Here is a 16,868-nt window from a genome sequence, read left to right on the forward strand (position 1 = left end):
CCTTCAAAGAGATCCTTTCAAGACCCCCACACCAGCAGAAAATATTAGGCTGACATAAGTGCTCATGAAGGGGGTGATATCTACTGGGGCAACACATGCTCTTTCCAGTTCTTCACCTTTCTCGATTTAGAGTGGTCTCATTCCCAATCCAGTGTGCCTGTCATGTCAGGGCTCTAATCCTAACACCAAATGGGAAGAGGGCTTCACCATCCTTGACTGACACCCTGTTCCTATGTGTTCTCGAAGATTTACAGAATGTTCAGGGAATTTGTCCTTTTTGTGTTTATTACTCTTTTATTGCTCTCTCCTCTCCCTCAGATTTTGGACCTGCATCAAAGGGCAATATGAGTGTCAGCCTCCTACCGTACGTAAAGTAGTCCATTTCCTCCACCCCCTCCCACTATTTTTAGCCCAAGTTTGTACATCATCTTTTAGGATGAATTCTTTCATTGATACTTCTTTGGTCTCTCAGGAAAATTGGCCCCTGTGAGTTCACCCCTCTAGTTTTCCTGGATGCCCTGAATTCACATTTCCTGTCTGAATCCCAGCTTAACCACAGACATGCTTTCCAGGACTGCACACTGCATATTCTTGGAATTCTGACTTTTACTTGGTGATTGGCCCATTTAAACCTCCAAGTATTTATATCAACATGGTATGTAGCCTAAACTGAGTCAAAGTGAGTGAGTGGAAAATACACATTGCATGGCCAACTTATTTTCATTTAATGTTTTTATCAGCAAAATTTTCCATCACTTATTCTTTTCCTGCTTCTTAGCCCTCACCTCCCTTTTTGTGTTGTTTTTGGCATTTTTCTATTCTAAGTTACATCTGAAATAAGCTTTTCACATATTGTTCTCATCCATAGCGTACATCCTCTGTTCCAGGCAGCTCTATCTCACAGAAAATCACAAGGTCAGAGAGATAACCTCTGCCTAATGTGGGAGTGAAATAATATTGAGTTGTGACAGAGAAATTGCCCTGGTTTTTTCCAGGATGTCTCCAAATATCTTTAGCAATGAAATAAGGAATTGTTTCTTTTTGAAGAAAACACTATATATAGTGTTTCGAAGAGAATACTATATGGATATCAGTGTTTTTGCATTCATCAGGCTAAAACTCCCTTGTTACTCTAACAAATAATCCCCAAATCTCAGAGGCTTTTATTTTTCACTCACACAAATGCTGGTGTGGGTAGCATGACTATACTGGGTCTGGTGATTCTTGCATTCTTGCATGTAGCTTTGCAATGTCAGAGTCCTTTGCTTCCAGCAGTGTATACAGAGAAGAGAGAGACAATTAGAGTGTTTTATTGTCAGCCCTGGAACTGTGACTATCCGTTCTCCTCACTGGACAAAACTCAATTTTGTGGCCCTAATAATTTAAGGTAAAATATCAAGTTGCAATTCAAGGCAAAATACCAAATTCAAGTAAAATAGCTACTGAGGAGTAAATACCCAGCCAAATACTGACTGTATGGACATTCATAGAAGGTTCTATATTTGCTACTCATTGTCAGAGGACCTGGGGAATGTAGTCTTGCTGATGCCCAGGGCGAGGGCGTAAGATTGGTGGGTATGTAGGCAGTCTCTATCACAACCTCCTAAAATGGAAAAGAAAAAGAAATCACTATTTTTGGACAAAAACAGCTAAAGTAAAACGATATTGATGTGAGTAAATAATATTAGTAATTAGTAGGACAGACTTACTCTAGCCCTTTTGGAACCCAATAATGTCAGAATTTACATTTATTTGTGAGTTATAGAGCTTGCAATTAGTCAATGATACAGCAGTTCAGAAAGTTGCTTGGGTTACTTTGAATTTAATCCACATTTTGTTGTGCAACCATCATTTCTCTAGAGCCATAGAATTACTACTCCCATCTCTTGAGTTCTCATAGCACACTGTTCCTCTCTGTTGAGCTGGGATAAACCCCAGGAATTCCACAGGTGCAAGAAGGAGAAGCAACAGGATATCTTAGCCTTGTAGCATCTCAAGGAGAGGCAGGTGTAGTTTGCCTTCACGGCTGCCTTTCTATTAGGAACTTTGGAAGGGAGTAGATAGCACCCAGATAAGTTAGTGATAATAGAGCGAATTTGCTAAAGGAGATAAACTTGATGTAACTTGTATGCCCAGGGGAGTTATGTAAGGTGTTGATAGCACCTGATGACCTTTTAGAAAGTTGGCACCATACAACTTCTCCCATTAGGAAGACGAAGGGCCACCAGTCCCATTTGGCTTTTTACCAGAGACCTGGAGAGAGCCACTGGGGAGGTCAATTATCACACAATCTTAATTGCCTCGCCTCCACCCCTCTCTTATAATGCTTAGTCTATTTCACTATAATTCTTTTTTGCTCTTTTCTTTCCAAGAGCACTGTGAGCCTCTCAGTAATTGAGAACTCTGTCTTATTCATCTCTGCTTCCCTGTCAACTGGTATGGCTTCTGGCATATAGCACGTGTCATTAACTGGTGAATTTATTAAGGAAGCAATAATCTAGACTCTTCTAGAAGTTTATAGTTGAGCATAGATTTCTAGATTTCTGAATTTAAAAACCACTGAGTGAGGGTTATTTTGTGCTTCTTCCCCTCCGTTTCGACACCTTTAACTATCCCCATAGATAGTATGAATTATAATCATTCTAGTCAAAATTGTGCCAAAAAACATTCTAGGAAGTATCTTATTCAATTCTTAATATGGGAACGTGTTCTACCTATACAATGGATCATTTGTAAATACTGAATTAACAGACAGATTTAAGGGGAAAAAAAACACTAGACAGGCTAGAATACAATCTGGTTTTAGAGCTAATGCAAGCTGAAGGTTTTAAGACAGAGTATAAAAGATAAGACAAGTGGAAAACATATGGATATTACTGATTTAATCCAAACCCACCGAATTTTTCACCATGTTTGACTAGAATAGCAACAGAGAGTTTGGGGGAAATAAGAGAATATCTGAAAGCCACAGAATTCCTGTTTTTCTTTTTCTCTATCCAGAAATAATGGGTAAAAATAACTTCACCTATTTTGAAGAGTGAAGGTAAGAATGATTAAAATAAAGAATGTGCCAAGAGAGTGAACAGCTAACTGCAGGCCTCCAGTCCTCTTGTTTATCTCTGTTGATGAGAAATGAACACTAGAACATTCCACCCGTCACGTAGACCCACCGTCAAATTAATGGCCAGCCTTCCATATAAGGAGGCAGAATTCCTGCCCCAGAATCGATTTCGTCACCAACCTCTGTGTTGTCTAGTGTCTCTGATCCCTGTGGCGGCTTCTGTTTGTATTTGACAACTGCTTTGCTTGTCTCTTGGCCTGAATCCTAGACCTCGGTTTTGTCTCCGGTCTTTGAAAGGTGCTCTCAACCTTAGAGCAATTGATTGCTTACAAATGTGTTGAGTCTCTTTGGTTCTTGGTTTTTGTTCTCAGCCTGGATGATGACTCTGTTTTGTCCAAGATGAAAGTGAGCTTCAAGGGAAAACATGTGGAATGCTTCATTTGTAGGTTAATTAAGAATAAGCTGTTATCTATTGAAAGTACTACATAATTTACTTTGCATGTGGAACTTCTTAAAAGCATATGCCTCAATCTTCCTCCAATGCTCCCCTCTTCTATTCCCAAGTTATTTAATGCACATTTGTAACTAAAGGCCTCAAGGAGAACATGTTTAAAATATAACCAGAAAGGAATTTGCTCTGATTTTGAGGGTCTGGACTAGACAACCCAGAGGTATCTTATATTGCTCTCTCTTATTTATCACGGCATATTGCTAAACAAGTTTTGTCTATTCACCCTCTCCTTCCCATTGCTTTGATTGCTGCCCTAGTTCAGGCCCTAATCTCTCCTGTTGGGCTGGTAAAACGAGGTTCACATTTAGCTTTCCTTCCTCAATGATGGCTTCCTTTGGGTATTAAGGAGGGTACGTGTTATGATGAACACTGGGTGTTATACGCAACTAATGAATCACTGAACACTACATCAAAAACTAATGATGTACTATATGGTGGCTAACTGAACATAATAAAAAAAAGAAAGTGTCTTCTACACTAAATCTAGAATTAACTTTTAAAACACAAAGTAATCATGTCACGTTCAGAAAGAAGCATGAGATAATGGAAATTCTTTTGAAACATACATACCTGGATTCAAATCTTGGCTCTGCTACTCACTAGTTATGTATACTTAGATAATTTTTTTTCACTTTTTGTTTCTATATTTGTTGATAAATAAAATTACATTAAGAGTGCTTACCTCAAAGAGTTTTGGTGTGGACTTAGCAAGTGATGTGTATCTAGCACAGTGCTTGGCTCATAGTAGACACTCCAAAAAAACAGCTACGTCTTACTCTTTTGCTTAAAATTTCAGTGGTTACCTACCACATAAAAGATAAAATGTACATTCTTTGGAGTGGACTATATCTCTTCTTAAAATCTGCCCTAAACTACCTTTTTAGTTTTCCCTCTTATTCTTTCCAGCCACAGTAAATAAATCACCATTACTGAACAGTTTTTTTTTTTTTTCCTGATTTCCTGACTTTTTCACAGACTCTTCTGTGCACTGAAGTGTCCCCACTTTTCTTCTCCCCTGGTTAGGTTTTATTTAATCTTCAAGATTCATCCTAATTATCCTTTCCCTGTGGGGAAAAAATGGAGAAAATCAGGCAGCTAATATTATAACAAGTAGAAATGCATATTAAATATAGGACAATAGCAAATACTTTTCCTGGAGGAACAAATCTAACGTCTAATGTATTAGTATTTGAATAACTGTTTTTGTTAAGAAAACTTGGAGTTAAAGAACTTTTTAGAAGTTGTACATTTTTCACTTGAAAAGTGGGAAAGTTATTAGGCATCATGAGGTATATGTCACCCTCATTTCTAACTTCTTAGATTCCTAGTTTTGTGTGATACACATATTAGAAATAATGTAAAAGAAATCTGAGAAAAGTAAATTTGTTTTAATTTTTGTAACATGAGTTTTATTTTATTTATTTATTTTTAAAGATTTTATTTATTTATTTGAGAAAGAGAGAGAGAGCATGAGCAGGGGCAGAGGCAGAGGGAGAAGCAGACCCCCCACCGAGCAGGGAGCTCAATGTGGGGCTCAATGCCAGAACCCCAGGATCATGACCTGAGCTGAAGGCAGATGCTGAACTGACTGAGGCACCCAGGTGACCCTTTAATTAATGATTTTTAAATCATACATATTGTTGACTGCCACTGCTTTAATATGACAATAGAACATAACCTGTGAGCTGAGACTCAGATCAAGCAGTTGGATTAGATTTCTTTAAATAGTAGATGTCATTAGAGCTAATCACATTACTGTGAATGGTCTTATAAGACAGTCACACCATAGTAAAAAATGCCAATGAAAAGAAAGTTATCTTTTCAAGTATTTTTTAATATCTTGAATCTATGCTGTGATGATGAGTTTTTTTATTTGTTCTTTTTTTTTTTTAATGAAAAGGTGTCTTAGATGCTTGTTTTGACCATCTGTCCAAAAATTGGTTGGCTCTTGAAATAAGTCAAACACAGAAAGACATGTATCATATGACCTCACTGATATGAGGAATTCTTAATCTCAGGAAACAAACTGAGGGTTGCTGGAGTTGGGGGTGGGGTGGGAGGGATGGGGTGACTGGGTGATGGACACTGGGGAGGGTATGTGCTCTGGTGAGCGCTGTGAATTGTGCAAGACTGTTGAATCACAGATCTGTACCTCTGAAACAAATAATGCAATATATGTTAAGAAAAAAAAAAAGAAGAAGATAGCAGACAGGGAAGAATGAACAGGGAGAAATCGGAGGGGGAGATGATGGACTCTGAAAAACAAACTGAGGGTTCTAGAGGGGAAGGGGGTGGGAGGATGGGTTAGCCTGGTGATGGGTATTGAGGAGGGCACGTTCTGCGTGGAGCACTGGGTGTTATGCACAAACAATGAATCATGGAACTCTACATCTAAAACTAATGATGTAATGTATGGTGATTAACATAACAATTAAAAAAAGGAAAAGAAAAAATATATATACTTCAAAACCAAAAAAAAAAAAAATTGGTTGGCTCTTTAACATGGCATCTTAACAAGACAAAGACCAGAAGCATTTATTTTACGACCAGCGTGTGTATCGGACAGCTGCAGTTCTCGTGCCTCACAGTCTGAAGGGCCTGGACTGTGTAATGTGACAATAGGCCTGGAAATAGAAGCAGAGTGTCTTGTGTTTATATGGACTCAGTTCATATCCATTAGACAGTGAAAATAACTACATAGTGGTGGAAGGTTTTCGAAAACCTTTGTGGAAGAGTTATTCTATCCGGGCCTTGAATAATTGGCTGGCTTTTGAAAACTGGATGGAGGTTAGGGAAAGGCATTTTAGATGGATTGTAGAGATTAACCAAAGGCCTGGAGATAGTGAAGGCCAGGGCTCATTCAAGAAAAGGCAATTAATCCAGTATGACATGAAGGTAAGAAAGTACCCAGAGAGGAGCAATGGGAATTATACCATCAAAGTCTCACGGCAAGTGTTTTCAATTCCAAAAGGAGAGATTTGAACTTATTTTATATGTCATGGGAAGTGACATGGTCAAATCTGTGTTTCAGAAGGTGATGTCTGTCGCTATTCAGAGGATGGATTGAAGAGAAGAGACTGGCAGAGGGAAAAAAGTCACACGAATTAGCAAGCAGCGAGGACCTACACCAAGGCGGTGCTAATAGAGAAAGAGCAAGTGATATGTCTCCTACACTCACTGATGGGAAAAGGAAGATTGACAGAACTCAGTGATGGAATGAGTAAGGGAGAGAAATACTTCATTATTACTATTGTAAAACTGAACTCTCTTCCTAAGCTGCTCTTATTATACGACCTGCTAAACCATGGAATAAAGCTTAGGGTGGAGCCAATTTGGATTCTATCCCATGGAAACTCAAGAATAATGCTTTTGAAATCTTATCTACATATTGCCCCGTGCCTTTGCTGTGAGCCTGATGACTGGGTAAGCCTGTATTAAGAATATCCATGGTATTTCACTATGCTGTGTGGACGGCTGATTATTCAATAAGGTATGGGAAGATTCAGCTCTGTAGGCGATGCTGGCATTTGCGTCATCTGGATTATTTTCCTGCTGTCTCTAGGTGATCCCTACAGAGTAGTCTTATTTTCCTACTTACTTGACATGTAGGGGACTGTTGCAGACTCGAGTGATTTAGGAAATGTATTCTGGTCAGTGGGGGGCAGTGTCGCATTGCAGAAAGAGGACAAATTGTGTCGTCAGAGATTTGTGTGCAATCCCTGCGGCGTGACTGTCCCTTAATCCCAGGGTTCCCAGCCCTGAATTATCTTTAGAATCACCTGGGGTTTCTTTCTAAAATGTAGATTTTCACCCTCTATCCCTTCAAGATTCTGATTCAGTCAGTTTGGGATAAGGCCCTGAAAAAGGTGGGGTTCTGTTGTGGTGGTGGTTGTTTTTTAAACATCCTAAGTAATTTTGATAGCTAAATTTGGGAATTAGCGATTTAATATGAGTTTCAACTTTCACAGGGTTGCTATGAACATTGAGTTTTATAAAATTTAAATCACAATAAAGTATCAATTGCTAATTAGATTACTTCTTGAAATAACCATTCCATCCCCTTTCTAAATACGTCTTCAATTTTTATCAGTTTGAGGCTCTACTATATGAGAACATGTTTGTTTGCTTTTTATGCATTGTGACAGCAAAGAGAAAACTAATAAACCCTGTCCAATAGGTATACATAACACATAAGTATAGGATTAATTTTAGATGTTGAAGAGATGATAGAAAGTAGAAGACCCGTGCTTGAATTTTTGTTAAATATGAGGAATAAATACCAGTTTCTAAAAAATGGCAAAGAAACATAAACAGAAATTGCTCCTATATATTTTTAATACAAAACTCATTTTTACTGACGCTGTGATAATTTAATTTACAAATAAATTCTGACTTCCCAGTTTTAAGAGCAATAGCTTAAGTTAAATACATTGTTCTTTTCTTCATCTCTTTCAAGCCAAAAACAAACAAAAAATACAAAACACCAAAAACCCTTGCAAGCATCAATAATAACAATGGTGGTTTCAAACACATATATTCCAAACAGCCGTCCAAGTTAAAGAGATCGCAGCAGCTCAATACAATCTCTATATAATAACATGTAGCATAAATATCAGTTGACCTTGAAGCTTATAGCATGTTTTAATCGGTTTCAAAACCTTTATTCACAGTTTCTGTGTAACTGGAGTTACCCGGCCTTCTCAGTTCTGAGGGATTTTCTGATATGTCCACTGTTTTTTTATGACAGGACCACAGTATCTCCTTCCTTCTTCTGTCTCTCAGGTCTCATCTTGCTTATGTGCCTTCAACCCTGAGGCTGGATAACTTCCATGTTAATCCATTTCAAGTTATTTGCTCTTCCCCTGGGCCTGTGGAGTCACTCAAAAGGGCCAGGTTGTTCACCCAGGGGGCGGTAACTGGCACATTCCTCTGTCCTTGATACAATCTTCAGTTCTCTCCAGCCAGGAACTGATCACTTTAGACTATTAGCCTGAAGTTCGTTCAGAAGATTTAAGTACATATTCGATTTGAGAAACCTGGGATAGGAGTCCTTTTCCATAAGAGTATATATAATTTTTTGGGCTTCATCAAAACACGTGGGGGTTGGTGCTTTAATCTTCTTGGCTGTAGATTCTCGAGTGTGGAAGTCAATGTTGATCTAAAAAGAAATACTTGCTAATTAATACACACTTCCAATGTATTGCACATTTTACTATGTGACTATGTTTGTTGAAGCACCTCGAGATAATGGCATTAAGCCCTCATTTATATCAGCTCAATTATCTTTTAAATGCCTCCTCCAAACCAGCTCTATACTACATATGAAGGAGGTAAAAAGAAATATCACAAAAAAATCTTTGTTCCAAGTTGGCCCATCGTATAGTTGGGAGATGCAAAAGAGGCAAACATGAACATTTTAAATATCCATACAAGGTGATACGTGCATCAGAAAAAGTGATGTGGTCATTTAAAATTTATAGGAGAGAGGACACTTTGTGTAGCTATTTTTTGCGTGACCAAGAATATTTAACTGGAAGGTGGGACTATTACTAACTGAAAATATTTCTGCTGCTGGAATTGTATGTATTACACTAATCCGTATTTTATCCTAATGTAAAATAAGCTAACTCATTAAGGACATTCTGGGATGCAGTTCTGGCTGGTAACACTGCTATTCCTTACCCCATCCCTATCATGTTAGCTAATTTTGCAAAATCAATCTTTTCAGTCTACTGTCTTCAGATATAGAAAATTAGATTATTATTGCACTGAACTATTGAACATACCTAAATATTTAGCAGTGAAATTATGATACTTAAAAAAGATCTAATCTTGCTATGTCTGCGGAATGCTATTTCTGCACCTAAGTTCCTTTACACATAAACTGATGATAATGAAGATAATACTCACTTGTTTAGCAGCATCTGAATGCACAAATGCTTTATATATTTTCTCTGCTTTGCAATGCAAAAGATCAGACTCCGTTTTTTTATAGTCTTCACAAGCCAGCCAGAACTCGATGTTCTCCTCACTGAACTCAGACTTTAGGAAATTTCCAAAGACATCTTGACCAACTACAAAGAAAGGGTGAGGGGTGAGATAATTAAATTAATTAAGCCAGTAAATGGATACTTTAAAGAAGAAATTTGCAAGAAAAATACTATTGTGTTGTCTAGGCTCAAAGGTAAGGGATGGCTAACCTGAAACAGCTGTGTTGTAAATCATAAAAATGGGAAGACCTCAGAGATTCCTTCACTGATAGTTTATCTGGGGCCAGACGAACCTGTCCACAGTCCCACAGCTGCTTAGTCATGGCTACACAACTGTGCTTTGCTTCTATCTGCTAATTAAGATTCTGCTCTTGTGATTACAAAACAATCTCTTCTCTTACAAATACCAACTCCTAGCCAGACTGTAGAGTATTTTAGGGAAGCAAACATTGATGAAGGTCATTAACATCATGTTCATTATCAACAAATACAATTTCCCCATCCAATTCATATTAGTCAGAAAATGTGCTGATGTACTGATTCTATTTGCTAGTGTTACTGAGGCTTTTAAATGGGCCATTTCTATACCATTTATTTGTTTGGTTGGATGTAAACTAAGTCAGATGATAAGAGGGATGAACCACATTGTACTACTTGACACCCTCCCCCTCAGCAAGGATTCTTAAGAGTGTTTGTTTGTGGGGAAAAAAGGATTAAGTTCATCCTCTAGATAGAGACCACACTGCTCATCTCAACCTGATTGAAGTCCTAATCCCAAGAGACTTGCAATTCCCATGATGAGGGAAAGACAAGCTGATCTCATTCTTTACCTTCTCTTACCAGAAACTCCCTACAAGACTCTGCTTAAAAATTCTTTTTATCAGAAACTCCCTACAAGACTCTGCTTAAAAATTCTCTTTATCATATCTATGTTATCATGTGTCATGTTATATATAATGCAATTATATACTGTGTTTCTCAACTTCTTTCAAGGCAGCAAGGCACTGTGTCCTTGTTTTTGAATCCTTGGTGCTTCTAAAATGCCTGCCACATAGAAGTAGGCTAAATGAGTAAATGAATGAATGAATGAATAATAAAATAGTGAATTGACTGAATGAATCTTACTTCTTACATCCAGCAGTTACAAAAATACATTCTATAGATAGCTTTCAGAATGGCAGTTCACACGTTGAGATATTTGGTTTACTTTTAAAAAACTAAACTTGAAACTTCGGAACCCCAGCATAATTTTAAATTTTGCTCCCATAATGATCCATGGTAATACCTAATTGTCTCGGCAAATTTGCCCAAAGGACAGTGACAGAACTGAGTGCTAGGTCAGCATTACACTACAATGAGGCACAATATGCTGAAGCTATTAGTGACTACAGAAAAACTGGAATACAACTTTTCACACACTCTTCTATCCAGAATACTATATTTTAATGAAGTCATTCAATCTATTAGTGCATTGAGCTAAACCCAAAACCATTTAGTAGTTAATCATACTTACTTTGGTTTGCAAGTAGTTTTTCCAGAGATTGAGACCACTGCATTACTTCATTAATGGAGAGTCTGCTGGGGACAAAATTCACATAAATTAGTAAAATATTCTTGTGTGTGTGCAATCACACATGAAATCAGAATGGCTGCTGTATTTTGATAACTCCATGAACTAAGATTCTAGTTCCATACATTTTCTTAAAATTTATCTATAAGAAAACAAAACTTCCTTTAGAATTACTACAGTTATGAAAATATCTGCCAATAAAATGTGAAGAAATCCAAATACATCTACTCTAACAGTGTAGCAAATAGCAAATTATGCACACATATGTTGGTACTTAATTTACATTGGTACTAATGTAGTCTACTCTTACTTGGCTTGTTACTTAAAAGAAACAAAGTCTAGTATGTACAGTATTAATCACTTGCTAGAATAGAGAGATAATGCATAGGCTTCTCTTAAAATGATAGTTCAGCATATTAGTATACATACATGTCTTTGGACTTAGAAGGTTTAATTCCAGGTTCCAGATGTGGGATCATAGATCTCAGGTACGCTTTCACATCCATTCTACTACAAAAGATACAAACATGAATATTTGCATTTCTTCAGTAGAATACATTTTATTTGCACAAGGAACATGAAATAGACTTTTCCAAGGAACAAGGCAATAATAAAAATAGCTGTTACAACATTTTTCTATATTAAGATTGAGCTAATTTTTATGAGCCAAAGTCTGCAAAAATTTCCACATAATTTAACGCCCTATTGTGATTCATTTTTTAAATACAACTGAATGCACTTATATACATATACAACAGCTAATTTCTCTGATTTAATTAACTAAATGCTCATATTTTCTTCCACTCATTCTCAATCCTTCTGCCATTAAAGATAATCTAAGTCCAAATTCACAAAGTGAGACACCGAATGAACTTACAAAGTCTTTGGCCTCTTTTTATGCATTTTATCATCTAGAAGTGAATGATCAGTTTCTTTTAATTCCTTTGGGTTAGCAGAGAAGAACATTCCTGGCATTTTGTCTAACCTTGGCGTGGAGAAGGCTGCTCTTCGTATAGTCCTCACTCGGCAAATATCTGCTCGTCAACGTATCTGCTGCTTTATATAGTAAAAGCAGACGGGCTCTTGCTGTTCAAATGAGTCTGTTTATCAAGTGATGTTACCACAGACACTGGAAGTTCCCTCTTTCTTGGTGTGTTATGACGTGTATCTTGAAAAAAAGAAGCATACAGTGATGTCTTGTGGTTGAAACTCAACCAAACGAGAATAGGTCACTTGATTAAAAAGAAAGAAAGAAAATTAAGCATACAGAGGCACACACCCATATACCACATGTCTAAAGTATTAGCAGCATCAATCTTTGGTTTGAGGGGACACTTGTTTCTTCATGAAGATTGCATATTTCAATAAAATATTTCATTTAGTGTACTTATTGTATCACACAGAAACTCAGTATTAGAGATGTATCCCCTCAATTCTTTGAATAATCCTTGATTATAAAATTCATCTGATCACAATATTTTTACTTTTTTATTTTTTTAAAGATTTTATTTATTTATTTGAGAGAGAGAGAAAGAGCAGGAGCAGGGGGGAGGGAGAAGCAGACTCCCTGCTGAGCAGGGAGCCGATGTGGGACTCAATCCCAGGACCCTGGGATCATGACCTGAGTCAAAGGCAGACACTTAAATGACTGAGCCACCCAGGCACCCCTGATCACAATATTTTAAAGAATTCTTTTTTTTTTTCTTTCAGAAAGTAGTGTAAAGTAAACAAATACTTTTTTGTTTGATTATTTGTGTATATATCTGATAGGAAGGAGAGTTATGAGAGGTTATCTTAACTTTTCCCCACCGCACCTCCCATCCCTTACTTCCATGGCATGAAATTTCCATGTTAGTATTTTCCAAAGTATGTGCTAGACCTTCTGCTGGTGATATACAAGATAACTTTAAGGGCTCATGAATATTAATATTTACTAGGAATATAATTAATATATCAAACTGTGATTTTTTGTATATTACTGCTTAGGATAAGAATAAAGGAAAATTAAACAAAACTATAAATACATAAAAGTAGAGTTGACATACTAATATGATACAATATGTAAATATAATGACACTAAAGAATCACACAGTATCAAAAGAAAACTGCCCAAGATAAAATGAGAGTATATTTGGATAGGCCAATAATGTGTACTTCTTAGGTGAAGGTCTTCCAAATTTTGGCATTATCTCTGGAGAGAGCCAGTCTAGCTTTAATTAAGATTAAGGATTTACAAAACCACAATGAGATACCACCTCACACCAGTCAGAATGGCTAAAATTATAAGTCAGGAGATGATAGATATTGGCAAGGATTTGGAGAAAAGGGAACCCTCTTACATTGTTGGTGGGAATGTAAGCTGGTGCAGCCACTCTGGAAAACAGTATGGAGGATCCTCAGAAAGTTAAAAATAGAGCTACTTTATGACCCAGCAATTGCACTACTGGGTATTTATCCCAAAGATACAAATGTAGTGATCCAAAGGGGCACCTGCACCCCAATGTTTATAGCAGCAATGTCCACAAGAGCCAAACTATGGAAGGAACCCAGATGTCCATTGGCAGATGAATGGATAAAAAAGATGTAGTATATATATACAATGGAATACTACTAAGCCATCAAAAAAATGAAATCTTGACATTTACAATGACATGGATGGAACTAGAGGGTATTATGATAAGTGAAATCAGAGAAAGACAATTATCATATGATCTCACTTATATGCAGAATGTAAGAAACAAAACAGAGGATCATAGGGGAAGAGAGGAAAAAATAAAACAAGACGAAATCAGAAAGGGAGACAAACCATAAAAGACTCTTAATCATAGGAAACAGGTTGTTGGAGGGGAGGGGGCTGGGAGTCTGGGATAACTGGGTGACAGACATTAAGGAAGACACGTGGTGTAATGAGCACTGGATATTATATAATACTGATGAATCACTGACCTCTACCTCTGAAACCAATAATACATTCTATGTTAATTAATTGAATTTAAATAAAAAAAGAAAAAAAAAAGTTTACCAAAATCCCCCCCCCAAGAAAGATTAAGGATTTAAAGAAAGCAAACAAACAAAAAAACACCTCAAAACAAAACTTAAATCCAATGAATTAGGTGACTACTCAGTGATGAAGGTAGAGGCGTTAGTGCAATGTAAGCTTTTACAGAGTTTATCAATGAGTGTCCAGTTTAACGTAAACCTCCTTTGTTTTTTGTCCCTGAAAAGACAAAACAAATTTTATACAGAGAGGCTTCTGATGGTGTTATGTAAAGTTGACAAGAAGAAGAGAGTAATACTTTACAGTATTACTTGATGATAGAGTATTCTATCAAGATAAAAAATAATTGAAGAAATCATATTTATAATATTTCAAAATTCACTTATTAAACACTCATGAATATGTATATTACTCTGTATGTGCAAGCATCTTTTGATGTTTGCAAGATAACATGATGCAGAAAGAGAGCTAGTGAGATGAGCTAGCCACTTTGGAAGTGACCCAAACAAAATCGATGGGGCTTAAAAACTGATGACAGAAGGGCATTTGTTTGTATATTTTTTGTGGTTCAATCTATATTTACTTTTCTGTTAAAATCTTCAACGTTGCTCATGTTGGTTTATCTGGTAGCCTCTCATTTCTCTAGATAATTGTGGGTACGTTATGTTAGAAAAACATAATTTAATATTTATTTTTATTGGCCTGCTATTATTGTTATCCAAATATGCTGACAATGTGCAGAGTATGTTTCTGCAACAATAGTTCCTTCAGAGGCAAATTAACAATATTAGGACAAAGCACCAAAGGTTATGGGGCCATGTAAGTTTGGGAAATTAAGGTTAAATAAGGTTCTTAAATTGGTTAAGGCAGATCTTCTGAGAGCCTTTAATATGTTAACACACATGTGTCTATCTCTAAAAGGAGGGTAGAATATGTGGCAATTTTCTAACATTTTTGAGACATGAACCCTCATTAGGTAGAGAATGTAGTCTGCAGAAATAATATTCTCTGGATAGATTAGGAAACTCTGGTCTGAGATAGCGGTAAGTATTCACATCATCTATTAATAATTCTTTTACACCTCTAAATTTTTGCTACCTAAATACTGACTTCCAAGTTCAAGCATTTGCAAGCAAGTACTTGCATGTAATTGTATGCTTCCAAGCCCAAATAGAGAATTACACTCCTGATAGAGGGGGTCCTACTGAAATTCCTATGTCACAATTGACTGTTGAAGCCAACTCCACGGCACACTAATGTAGCTGCTCTCTCAAAGGCTGCTTGCTAGCACATGAAAAGCATGTATGTGCCAGAGTCAGGCAAATTTGGCGGGCTGGATCAGCAAGGACTGATGAGTCCAGGGCAGGGCATTGAAAATTCTCTATGAATCTTACAGTGTCATTGTCTGGCCCCTCTTTGTGAAATTCATTAAGAAAAGACAAATGACAAAATAGTAACTTTACTGAATCTATCACTTTGGTTGAAACTGTAGAGAATTTGATAAAAGCCAGTAGAAGAAACAGTGGCTCTCATAAACACAATCTTGTTTGTATATTTCCTTTGTGAAATTGTGCATAAGTAATTACTGGAGTCGTAAGAAAAGGAATATTGCATGTGGTCTTAGTGTTATTTAAAAAAAAATTAATAGACTTTAGTTTTAGAGCCGTTTAGGTTTACAGGAAAACTGAGAGGAAAGTACAGAGTTCTCACATACTCTCTCCAACTGGCCACAGCCTTCCCCACCATCAACATCCCGCATCAGTGTGGTATTATTTGCTGATGAACCTACGTTGACACATCATCATCACCCAAAGTCCTTAGTTTACATTATGGTTTCCTCTGATGGTGTACATTCTACGGGTTTTGACAAATGTATAATGACACATATCCCCCATCATAGGATCATACAGAATAGTTTCCCTGCCTTAAAAATGCCAGTGTGATATTTTAAAATGTCTACGAGATTGGTTCAATAAAACATTTCTGATTATGGCTATCAATTTCAACGGGGAAAATTTTAATTTTTGCTGAGTTGATTTTACATTTTGGTTTCAATTACTCCAGCCACCTGAATCCTCGTAGGGAATGCTTGGCTATATGACTTTTTCAAACTTGATATTGATTAAACTGATTTTGAACCTTTGCTGAAATTTTGTTGTGGAAGTTAGGAATTATGGGGAAAAGGACATAATGAGTATGAGATTGTATCTTAAAAATGAAAATATATCTATACCATTAAAGGCAGTGACATGAACAGAAATTTTGATTCATTAAAACAAAATGTCTTGAGGGGCCCCTGGATGGCTCAGTCGGTGAAGCCTCCGACTCTTAATTTAGGCTCAGGTCATGATCTCAGGGATGGAGGATTGAGCCCTGCGTGGGGCTCTGTGCTGAGCCTGGAGCCTGTGTAAAAAAATTTCTCTCTCTCCCCCTCTCCCCCTCCCATCCTCTCCCCCCACCCCCACAAACACTCTCTCTCTCTCTCTCTCAAAAAAAAAAAAAATTAAGTTTTAAAAAGTCCAGATTTAACAAACTTTACTTGCAGTCCTACAATGTATCTGATATAGGTACTGCAAATAGAAAGATGAATGAATCTCTGTCCTAAAGGGTTTACAGTATAGTAGGGCAAATGTATTTAAGCAAGTAGTCAAAGTGAAAAGTGCCATCAGAGAGGAATGCATAAGAGGAGTGATTAACTCTGGATGTGTGGGACAGAAACAAAATGCTGTTTCCATTTA

General features: G+C 37.0%; 1 protein-coding gene and 1 long non-coding RNA gene across 8 annotated transcripts in view; one reads left to right on the forward strand and one right to left on the reverse strand.

Moving 5' to 3' along the window:
• LOC118544378 (uncharacterized) overlaps positions 1 to 16,868 on the forward strand; it is a 113,640-nt gene that overhangs the window by 21,007 nt on the left and 75,765 nt on the right. The window lies entirely within an intron of this gene.
• On the reverse strand, positions 7,890 to 12,267 carry RGS1 (regulator of G protein signaling 1). 6 transcript variants are annotated; one of them, XM_036106158.2, is made up of 5 exons: positions 12,010 to 12,267; positions 11,562 to 11,639; positions 11,076 to 11,140; positions 9,483 to 9,646; positions 7,890 to 8,730 (listed from the first exon to the last, which is right to left on the reverse strand). In XM_036106158.2, the coding sequence occupies exons 1-5, from the start codon at positions 12,105 to 12,107 to the stop codon at positions 8,545 to 8,547; spliced, it is 591 nt and encodes a 196-aa protein (XP_035962051.1). In that variant the 5' UTR covers positions 12,108 to 12,267; the 3' UTR covers positions 7,890 to 8,544. The 6 variants fall into 6 exon arrangements, with proteins under 6 accessions (XP_035962051.1, XP_035962052.1, XP_035962049.1 ...); XM_036106159.2 differs by having other exon boundaries at positions 11,076 to 11,137; positions 12,010 to 12,266; XM_036106156.2 differs by having other exon boundaries at positions 11,562 to 11,642; positions 12,010 to 12,265.

The sequence above is a fragment of the Halichoerus grypus genome, chromosome 7 (genome assembly GCF_964656455.1).
Source record: "Halichoerus grypus chromosome 7, mHalGry1.hap1.1, whole genome shotgun sequence".
NCBI lineage: Eukaryota > Metazoa > Chordata > Mammalia > Carnivora > Phocidae > Halichoerus > Halichoerus grypus.